This window comes from Pezoporus occidentalis, unplaced genomic scaffold, assembly GCF_034315485.1.
Source record: "Pezoporus occidentalis ecotype Australia unplaced genomic scaffold, CSIRO_AGI_Poc_V1 ctg236, whole genome shotgun sequence".
Taxonomy (NCBI): Eukaryota; Metazoa; Chordata; class Aves; order Psittaciformes; family Psittacidae; genus Pezoporus; species Pezoporus occidentalis.
The window spans coordinates 789,135-800,443 of NW_026914244.1; the positions used below are offsets into that span (position 1 = coordinate 789,135).

General features: G+C 45.4%; 1 protein-coding gene across 3 annotated transcripts; it reads right to left on the minus strand.

Annotated features, from left to right (window-relative positions):
- Positions 1 to 2,570: 2,570 nt before the first annotated feature.
- CD59 (CD59 molecule (CD59 blood group)) lies at positions 2,571 to 10,735 on the minus strand. 3 transcript variants are annotated; one of them, XM_062621941.1, is made up of 4 exons: positions 10,661 to 10,735; positions 5,986 to 6,058; positions 5,243 to 5,344; positions 2,571 to 4,102 (listed from the first exon to the last, which is right to left on the minus strand). In XM_062621941.1, the coding sequence occupies exons 1-4, from the start codon at positions 10,718 to 10,720 to the stop codon at positions 3,909 to 3,911; spliced, it is 429 nt and encodes a 142-aa protein (XP_062477925.1). In that variant the 5' UTR covers positions 10,721 to 10,735; the 3' UTR covers positions 2,571 to 3,908. The 3 variants fall into 3 exon arrangements, with proteins under 3 accessions (XP_062477925.1, XP_062477927.1, XP_062477926.1); XM_062621943.1 differs by lacking the exon at positions 10,661 to 10,735 and adding an exon at positions 8,403 to 8,516; XM_062621942.1 differs by lacking the exon at positions 10,661 to 10,735 and adding an exon at positions 7,758 to 7,890.
- Positions 10,736 to 11,309: the final 574 nt, after the last annotated feature.

An 11,309-nucleotide genomic window follows, 5' to 3' on the forward strand; every position in this document is an offset into this window, starting at 1 on the left:
CGATTCGTGGTTACCAGAGCAATGAATATTGAGAAGCAGATGCAGGGAAGAATAGTCGTAGAATCATAGAATGGTTTCTGTTGGAAAGGATCTTAAGATCACGTAGTTCCAAGGGGATGCCTCACACTTTTAAACCATGTTGCCCAAGTTTCTGTCCAGCCTGGCCTTGAATACTGCCAGTGACGGAGCATTTACCGCTTCTTTGGGCAGCATGTTCCAGTGCCTGAGCACCCTCACGGTATAGAACTTCTTCCTTATATCTAACCTGAACTTCCCCTGTTTAAGCTTAAAACCATTACCCTTTGTCCTATCACTAAAGTTCTTGATGAAGAGTCCCTGATTAAGAGTCTTTGCTAATTAGATGGGCATTAGTGTATAAATTATGTGTGTTGGCAAAAAAAGCATGCTCAAAGGTACAGAGCTAAGGATGAGGTCTTAGTCATGCCACTAATTCAAAGCAGAGCACATCATTTACATAATTACAAAACAAACTAAAAGCCAAACCCACACAATAGTGGCAAGTTACCCAGCACTCACTGCAGAGAGACAAACACACTTCCATAGCAGCAGTTCACCTTGAAGATATTTTGCATTATCCTGTAGCTTGCAGGACACAGTTAAACCACACAAAACCCCTGGCATGTCCCAGTGAGGATGACCTAAACCTGGGAGTCCCTGGGGTTCAAGCGCCATTTTATGACACCCACTCCAAAGACTGGGAATGACCCAGGCAGTGGCACATCCTAGGGGCTGACCAGCTGGAAAGCTGCTTTGCAGAAAAGTATCCTGGTGAACACCAAATTAAACATGAGCCAGCAATGTGCCCTTGCTGCAGGGAAGACAAACAGTACCCTGGGCTGCATGAAGTAAAGTATTGCCAGTGGGTCAGGGAGTGTTCCTTCTCCTGAGCTCAGCACTTTGGGATATTCAAAAGCCACCTGGACATGGCCCTGGATAATTGGCTTTAGATCCCCTCCCTGAGCCCAGGGGTTTGGACCAGATACCTCCAGAGGTCCCTTCCAGCCTCAGCATTCTGAGATTTCCCACCAGTCCTTCAATTTCTTGCAATTAATTGTCACAACCAGAAAAGAGAGAAATTCCAGTCCATCCAAAACCAGTGCTATAATTAGGTATAAATAAGAGGCAAGACATTATCATACACATTAGCCCCACTGTTATATAGAGTGAAAAAATCACTGTCAGAACAGGGACAGATAAGTGAACAGTCACAACACTGGACCAAGGCTACACACACAAATGACCAGTTACTGCTACAGGAAAATTTCTAACAACCTAATGAGGGTTGTTTGTAGCTCAGAGCAAAGCTGGAGCTGTCTTTAAAGCATTTGCAAACCTAAAGCAAAACCACTATTTGCACTGATGTGATACCAATACGTAGAATTGACCCCTGGTACCCTGTACTACAGTGTCTTACTGTCACTAAATGGAACTGTGTTTGATCTAAGGTCTTGATGGCTCTGGTTCCCCATCTCTGAGGTCTAGCCATCAAATCTGGATGTAACACAGCAACCCTGGGAGAAGTGCCAATGTTCAAGCAGCAGTCACTGTTCAGCTTTTTCTGCAGGACAGAGCTCACCAGGCAGCCATGCAGGCTCAGAAGACACAAATATATAGCAAACCGTGAAACCCTGCATCACCATTCAGCTTGTAAATGGCATGAGATGTGTTTCAGCCTACATAATTAATCTGCCTTTCCCAGGAGAGGGACACAAGGGATATTTTTCCACTTGAAATCTAGTCATATTTCTTTAGAAATTGTTTGCTATCATAGAAAAATTCTTTTCCTTTGCCACATGCATTCTCCCCAGGAGAATCAAACAACATTCCAACTAATCTTTGTAAAAGAAGTGGCCTTCTACAGTGCAAACTACAAGGATTCATTGCTCAAGCTGCTTCTGGAAGAGAAAGGAAGGAGAAATAGGATAGATTAGACAAGTGTTCAAGGCTACCAAAAACCAAATACCAAAACTATTCAAGCTATTCTCAGAGGCAAAATAGAGCTTCTTTTTGCCCTTCTTAAAAAGAAAAAAGAATACTTTACGTATGCAATTAAACAGGTTTAAAAGTGCCAACCATCAGAAGAGAGACATTGACAACATAATAGAGCAAAAGTGGTGCAACTGGGATGGTTTAAACATAAGGAATTTATCAGCTCGTCTAATACAAGATAGCTTCTCTGCTACAAACCTCCCCCCAACTCTATATTGAGTCAGTGCTTTAATACCACTTTTTCATCTCAAATGAACAAGAGGTAGTGACAAATGGTGGTGCCTTAGTGGAAAAAGCCACTGTGCACAACTTACTGTCTTCTAAGGGTCTGCTTTTGTTAACCAGATGGAACTAAAAAGATGTAAGGACAAAAAGAATGGGAAATCAGGGACTATTTCCTTCTTTCTTCCTTGTATCCAGCCTGCATCCATCTCTCCTCTTTTAGTTTAAAACCATGACCCCTTTTCCCATCAAGCAGCTCCTAAAGCAGATAACCACTACCAAAACTGAGCACACCTGTACATAGCTGTAAATGCTGACAAATAACCACGCTCTCCACATTTTCTTTTTTCACATTTTTATTAATCAAAGACAGTATGACTTATGTATTTTGAGTGATCAGAGATAGCCCAGAATACTTTCATAGCTAACAGAAGCTTAACCAAAAGATACATTGCAGAATACGTTGTGGATTTGGAGTAACACCCTTGTTATGGCGAACTGGTGTTGCTGGCACCCTGCACAGCACAAGCAGGGGTCCTTGGGAAGAGAATATCTCACTGGGAATGGACCACAACTCCTGCAGGGACATGCCAAGAGCTCCAGAAGACAAAAAGGAGAACCTAGCAGTGTACCTGACTGAGAGGGTCCCTAAATACCAGAGGAGTGTCAAAGCTCTGTGTCTACCTCTGAGGCAGAGCAATGTACAGAGTATTTCAGCTCCAGACCCCTTACACATACAAACTGAACGGGTTTTATTCATGCTATATAAATACATGTCAAGTTTGCATTGGCATTTATAGTGTTGCATAAAGGTCAAAATAGAAAGTTCTGCAAGGTTTTGTTTAGTACTCTTAGGTGAGAGCTTGAAGGGTTATGTGTGGGGAAAATAAACTAGATCTGCCACTTCAGTTCCTTAGCATTTTAGAAATCATTTTCAGTGTACCAATAAGCATGCAAAGCACATGCTTACTTAAAATCTTAGACATGGATAAACTATAAGGGGGAAAAAAAATACTCAAAAAGAAGCTGGCACATGTTGTCTGCACGCTTGCCAAAATAGAAAAAGAGTGTTTCTCACTTACAGCATTATTTTCGTTTTGGTTTAAGAAATGTAGATGCTTTCTCCCAAAATAAACAGTGCTCACAAGGTCGTATCATTGTCTTGTAAAAACATTACAGTGACAGGAACAAAGAGCCTATATCACTTGAAACTAAATACTCCCATCCTCATCATGAAGACCGAAGCAAGTTTATACTTAATGATCCAACACTTCTTGTGCTGAGGGCAAATTCACTGCAATAATTACAATTTATGGGATGGTAAGAAATAATAGTTTTTCAGCATTAAACTTAAGAGTATTCCTTCCCTCTCACATCACCCACTGAAGTTGACCAGGGCTCTCCACAAGATAACACTACTTCATAGCAAGTTATTTCCCCCATGAATAGGGCAGGCCAAAATACCTGAATTCATTGTAACTGGTAACAAGCTAAATCTCCTTCCCATGAATAACGACAATGATTTAACAGATAGAACCTTAGGAAAGAGCATTTAAAATTAAAAGGGAATATTTCTGCCCACTGTTAGGAACTGCAAATGTGAGAAGTACAATTCAGAAAAGAGTAATGATTTAGTGTAATTTCAGCTTGAAAGTACAGCATAGAAATGAGGATTGTTACAGGAGCATCCAGAACATGGTCAGTACAGAGGCAATACTGAAGGCTGCTTTGTTAAGCCCAGGAATTGCACTCTCATTGCACAAGTCGTGTTGGCAGCAAAAGAAATCAAAATTATCCAACTGGAAGAACTCAGCAATATCATTCATACTGCACTGGGATGCCTTCCAGCAGGAGGAGGTTCTCAATTTACCTACAAAAGAAATTAAACAGATTAAAAGAATATTGAAAGCAATAGTGGGTTTGGGACAGAGAATCACTGCCTACAACTGCATGGTTCTGCCTCTCAGATATCTTTTAGCCATAGGTTAAGAAAGATTTCTACCTCAAGCTAACCAGTGCTTCCAATTCAGCCCAAATGACCAGCTGGGTGATACAGGGGGAGTTTGAGTGATGCCTGCTCTGGGGCTCCTGACAGAGATGGACAGTGCATCACCATCTAGCTCAACTTGCACTGTTCTTGCATTGTCCTACAGCATGGCCATTCTCCCTCCACAAAGCTCAATAACTCAAGTTAGTTTTTGTTCTGAAAACAAATCCCATCGGATCTGAGCAGTGCTATTTCCAGAAGCAATATGTGAAGAGAGAGCTTGAAGAGTCCTCGCCTTTCTCACTCATTTCCCTGGACACCACAAATCAAGCAGCTCATCTTCCATCTCCCCCAGCTTGACACCTCAAGTACACAACTCGTGACTCCAACAACGGACAGGCTGAGTGCTAGAAAACAGATTGAGCTCACGGGAAACAGCAAAAAGAGAAAATCTCTTAGGTTGCAAGCAGCACGGAGCAGCATCCTGGTCCAGGCACATTAGAATCTTCCTTTCTCAATGCCAAGTCATGAGCCTTACCAGGGACCATCCCAGGGAATGGAGCAGTCCCATTCCATACTGACTCCCACTGTCCAAAGCCAGCCAAGCATCTTTCTAGAGCAGAGGAAACCAGTTTGGGAAGCAAGAGATTATTGCACTTGACTTGGTACTTCCATTTTTCCAATGAAACTCCTGTCACTGGCAGTAAAAGAGCTACTGAAATGTTATTTAACAAGAACATTAACTCTACACCCCGAATATCCTTGACCATCTTCCCCATGGTTTGTTTTGTAGTTTTGTTTTAATTCTGGATATAAAGCTATCCTTGTATATGCCTGTCCAAGTATAAATCAGCTAAATCATCATCTTATTTATCAGTTGCTTGGATATAAGCATGACCCTCAAAAACATTCACAACCATCTTTTGAGCAAGGATAAGAAATGCGTGCTAAGGCCAGATTAGAAGCATAGAGGCAATGAAAACTGATATAACCATGTTTATTTTAGGGCTGCAGGATACATACCGAATTTCATCTGCAAGCAAGTATCTTCAGTTGCTAAGCAAGTACTATTGGTCTTGCACAAGGAAGGGCTGTTCTCGCAGTGGTAACACCTTAAGGCATAACCTAAGGAGACAAGGGTTTACCTTTACTGAATAATGAAGGACTGAGACTGCAGCAGCATTAAAAAGGGAAAAGAGAATAATCACTCTCTGCATCTGTCACAAAACGTATGCCTGGTTGTTAAACCCAAGGCTTAAGCTAAAATTCACCAGCTTTCGTCAGTGTACAAATGAGACTGGCAGTTCTGAAAGGAAGATTTTTGAAGCCTGCACTTACATCATCTTTAAACTCACTTACCTTCATGTGCCTGCAGAGCAATGTATTTGCTTCTTTTATCTACTCTTAAATCCTGCCTTTTCCAAAAGGACAGACAGGAGACACTTCCAGCAGCTTTATTCTATCCCTTTTTTATTCCACCTCATTTCTCTCCTGCCATACACCACATTTTCAACACACACAACAGGAACTGACCCCTCCAGCTGCAAAACAATGGTCTGCTGCCATATTAAGCAGCAAGATATTCAGCACCTGATTCTCTCTTCTGACCAAAGACACCCAGCAACAGAAACTAAGCCCTACTTTGACAGTTACTGTCATTGCCCAAAGCCGTATTAAATGATCCAGGCTGCCCTGTTTATTTTTTCCATGATTTCCTCAGCCCCTGTAACAACGTTACATCAGGAAAGTAGCTCCCTTGTACTCACCAGAAGTACAAAAAGCAATCAGGACAATGCAGGCGGTCACCAGGATGCAGTTCATCTTGGTCATGATTCTTCCCTAATATGAAGGCATAAATAACAGGCATAAAGGCATGGAACAAACAAACATGTAACGATGGAATACGTTACACATTCCACTCAAAAGGCACGTGAAACTAGCAAAATACATAGTGAGGAACTGAGGGTTAAAGACTTGATTCAATGGAGAACTGGCCAGGAAAACCAGTGAAAGGAAAGACAGAAACATAACTGCACTTTACAAGAGAAGGTTTTTATTCTGAGAACAGTATTTTTGTCTCAAGAGCTGAGATTTGAGCCCTGACAGGCTGCAGATGGGTCTTCTTCTCCCTTTGATTACACCATTCAACAGGTCTTTTTATTTCTAAGAGCTACAAATGCACTTAATAACATAAAAGACCATTTAGGTCTCAAATACTTTCTTCTTTCACAGCAATTCCCATAACCCTGGAGCCAGGCTGGCCTCCTTTCTTCTCCCTCATGGGGTTGCAAGGGATTTGTCTGTACTAAGGGGTGTTTTGCCTCTCCTCTCCCCAGATTTCTCCCTTTCACTAGGGGACCAACACATGCAATAACCCACCAAGTAACTGCAGCCATAGCTCAAGTCCTCCACAATTACTGTCATCATACTACTAAAATATCTCTACTGTCACAAAGAACAGGCTATTCAGACCATGTATATGGATACAGGAGGCTGAGAGGGCAAGAAGGACCATACTTGTGCTGAAAGGACATGATTTGATGTTTGTCTTCAAAGCCCTAGTGGGTTTGGAAGTCCAAAAGGATTAAAGACATTCAGGTAACATGATTCACTTATAAAACTGCAGTGATACAGCCACATCACTGCTTTGACCCTGTTAATACCACTTGAAGCTATTTCTACATGCAGTTAAGAGTCTGGCATGGCAGACCATAACCATGCTGGGATGGAGCTTTTTCCTCCCAGAAGACTGACTGTGGGCTTAAAAAAAAATATGTTTTCATAGTAAAATAAAACTGAAATCCTCAACCTTAAGTAGTTAATTCTGTTACCGGCCAAAAAAACAACCCCAAAACAGCAACCCACCCAACAAACAAAACCACTGACATTTTCCTGTCTGTACAACCTACTGTCGAGCAGGAAAACCAAGAAAAACAAAACCATAATGTTCAGGATGAGGTGATTTTTCTGGGGTAAACAACTCTGTGAGAAGCCTTTTCCAGACCAGAGGCTCATCCCACAGTGACGTGAATCTGCAGGAGGGCCGTTAGTCTGGTGGTTAAAGCAAGAGCCATCCTGGACGACAACCAGCATCATGCTGGGAACCTCTCCATCTTTCAGGAGCCCTCAGGCACCCAGTGGTGTCAGCAGATTAAACTGGGTTTGTCTTTTAGCCAAACCAAATCATCACCAGAAAAAACAGAAGGCAGATTAATAAAAAGCATCGCAGCCAACACAAGAGCTTTGTCAGGAGTAATTCAACCTATCCATTTTCTGTGGAAATGGGTAAATTTTTCTTTTACTTCAGAGATGAGACAATGAAATTTGGGCTCTAAAAAAGTGCATATATAGAGAGAGAAACAGAAATTCACAACGTGGCTTAAAAGAAACAACACAGAAAACAATTCCTAAACTGAATGTTCTAAACTGCTGTTTTGACTCGAGCATCTGACCAGTCTCCGTAGCAAGAAATAACAACTGCAACAGCGCGGAGGACTTACTGCCTTGCTTGTGAAGCAGAATTTCTCTGCAGTCCCACCTGGGAGGCAGCAGCCGTTCCACACCAGGCTGCTGCTTCCATCAGCACCTCCAAGCAGGCAAGGGAAGGACGACCCGGTCCAGGAGCCGCGGTGCCGGGGGGCCCGGGGTAGCTCCTGGGGATGCCACCGCTTCTCTTGCCGCGGTACCCCGCAGCCAGCAAGGGCCCCACAAATGCAGCCTGGCTTCCTCACGGCTCTTTTAGAGCCACTTCCCCCCACTACCCCAGCCCCGGGGTCCCCCGCAGCGGTCGCGGTCCCGGTCCACGGCCGGAGCCCCGCCGCAGCCCGCCCCGCTTAGCGCACTGCGGTGCTACCGCCGTGACTCAGACCCGAGGGCAGTCCCCTGTACGGAAACCACCACCGCCACACCGGTTAATAGGTACGAACGCAGATTTCCACCCAAAACATGCCCCCCTCCCAGTTCCTAGGAAAAACTCTACTTCCCACCCCTCCCCGCTCATCCCCACTGAGGACTTGTCCTTCTGCTCTCTCGTCTCCCCTGACCACCGTTTCCCCTTGGTAGGCTCCCGTCAAGACAGGGGCTGGCCCCCAGTCTCCCAGCGCCCCGACAAGGCGAAGGGCACCGGGCTTCCTCCGCTCCTCCGGGACACGACCCGGTCCGGAGTCGCCCGCCCCATCCTCACCTGCTGCCGGGCAGCACCGCTCTGCCTGCCGGGCACGGGATGCGGGGCGGTCTGCAGCGCCCGGCTGGGCCAGCCCCGGGGCGGAGCTGCGGCCTTGGCCCTGCCCTGGCGCCGCGGGCAGTGCGGGAGGAGCGGTGCCGTGCGGCGGGAGCGACCTCTTCTCGCGTGGGGCTCGCACGGGCCGTGCGAAGTTGGCCGCAGCCAGGGGCACGCCGCAGGGCTGGGGGTAACGGTGCGTGGCGCCGCTGGTTCGCGTAGAACCACAGAATCAGCCAGGCTGGAAAAGACCTTTAGGATCCCAGCACTGCCAGGGCCCCAGCACTGCCAGAGCCACCACTATCCCATGGCACTGAGGCCTCGTCTCCACGGTGTGTGAACACTTGCAGGGACGGTGACTCCAGCCCTGCCCTGGGCAGCCTGTTCCAATGCCTGAGCACCCTTTGGGCAAGGAATTGTTCCTCAGCTCCATCTAAACCTGCCCTGGTGCAGCTTGAGGCCGTTTCGTCTATGTCCCATCCCTTCTTCCTTGGGAGCAGAGCCCAGCCCCTCCTGGCTCCATCCTCCTGTCAGGCAGTTGTAGGCAGCAATCAAGTCCCCCCTGAACCTTCTCTTCTCCAGACTGACCCCCCCATCCGGTTCCTCAGCCATTCCCCATCACACTTGTGCTCAAAGAGGCACCACGGGGCCTGCCTAATGGCTCAGAGATCCCTCCTACCCTCAGTTAAGCACAGCTGTTCCTACACTTGACTTCTATCCCAGGGGCTAAACCTGCACCTTGCACCCACTGCACTTCCCTCTCCCCACAAACCTGAGTTCCAAAGCCCCAGAACCACAATGGCCAGTAGGCCCCTGCTCCTGAGGTAGACAGGGCAATGGAGTAGGATAGGGGGATTGATGAGAATCACTCGTTACCCTCTACTACTTTCTTCCCAGTGCAAGATGTGGCCGTGCCCATCATACATCCCCAGATGTGGTTAAATAAGTGTGTGAGTTAACAGACAGGGCTAAGGAAAATGATGAAGAGTCTTAGAACAAACCAGAGGAAGGCATTGGGAATGGAAAGTGGCAGTTTCCTCCAGAGGCAGCTGAATACTGCTAAACATTCCCAACCTGGAAAATCACTGGAGAGCAACAGAAATGTGATTGAAAACACCAAAAGTGGGTTTTGCTGTATTAAGAGATTATAACCAGCACTATCTAGAAAAAGACATTGAGCACAGGCTTGAGTGCAAGATGAAATACCTGTAACTACCAGTTGTACTTAAAAAGGTGCTCTGGGTTTATTTTTGTTGCCACAAGTACCAGTCCATTCATTAAACCTAAAATAAACCCAGAAACACTGGGATCTTAAACCACCTTCCCTTGGTGTGTCAAATCACGCTCCCTTGGCATGTCCCAACTGAGTTATCAGTCAGCTCAGTCTGTGATCTATATGTCTTTAGGGTTTTACCTCTGTTTAAGCCATAAATAAAAGCAAAGGGATGTCAGAATAAGATGCTTTGGGTTGTTATATGCAACTTACTGACAATCCACTCAATTAAGACCTGATATTAAACTCCCTCCTTAATTTATTAGTTCAGTTTGGAAACTTTGTACTGAAGAACTGGGAATGAGGAACTTCAGCCACAGCTGAACATTCACTTGTTTTCCCTTCCCAAAATCTGGGGTCAGCTCCTCCCAGGCAGGATACATTTATCTCTATCATCACTGATATATGGTATTTCCACCTTACATTCCTTGCATAGATGATGAGAAATTCCTTGAAACAATGACAGGAAAAAAAACCCAGCACCAGAATAACTTGCACAGCAACTTTGGGGTTGGTTTTATTTACCACTAGCTGGCACACCACTTGTTTTTCCTCTCGTGTGATGCAGTCACAGCAAGGAAATGGTAGCCAAAAGTTCTCCCCATTAAAGCATCCAGCCAGCAAAAGCCCACAGACCCACTGTTTTCCACGTACAGAAAAAGAACTGGATTAGATACGAATTTGTGTTGGCTGTGCTATGGTTTTAACCATATTTTGAGTTCACAGATGTTCAACAAGGCTCATTGTAGCTTGAAACGTCAAGTCTTAACCAAGCATCAGTATCACAGTATGAGAGTCAGAAGCCAACAGAACTTCAGGCTGAACCTGAATTTGGCAGCTGAAGGGAATGACATGGATACATCTCAGTCTGTGTACACACATACGGTACCAACCACAGAAGTGTTCAAGGTGTTGGGTACACTGTGGTGGCAATTCACAGCACACCTACCTGCTGCCTGTCTTCTGGGTCAGTGAAGTGCTCTTCTTCCAACGCAGGATCTCGAGTCATTTCTCTCCTGCTTTCCCAGTGAAGATTTCCACTGTGCTGGCAGATATAACTGATGCCTTGTTTTCTCCTTGTTTTCTTATCCACTTCTCTTTCATGCCAAGCTGGCTTGAGCTTTGGTTTTGGGTGGGGTGAGGAGAACCACCAGCTCTACTTCGAATGCACATAATGAAGAGTTCCAATGCTTGCAGCAGCACTGCAGCTGGTAGCTTTAGGCACTAAGCCATGTGCTAGAACAGCTTCCTGGAGCAATGGAACCACCTTTTTCCTGTTAGAAACACACGTTTGGTACGATAACAACATTTCATTCCCCTTACACGGTCAGCTTCTCATTTGAGACATGCACAGTTGGAAGGAGTCCTGTGACAAGCTGTGCTTGGACCCAGGGCCTTGCACCCACACATCACAGTGCTCAGATGTTGAGAGAAAACATTGTCCTGTGTCTTGGCTTCTTCCACAGTAAGCAGTAATTATGGCTCCTCTTTAACATCCCAAGGGAGAACCACTCCCAGAGAAAACTACCACGAGTTGGGAGTGTTTCTGTAGAGCCTCAGAACTTTCAGCTGATACCACTGAACTAGAACAGATCCTG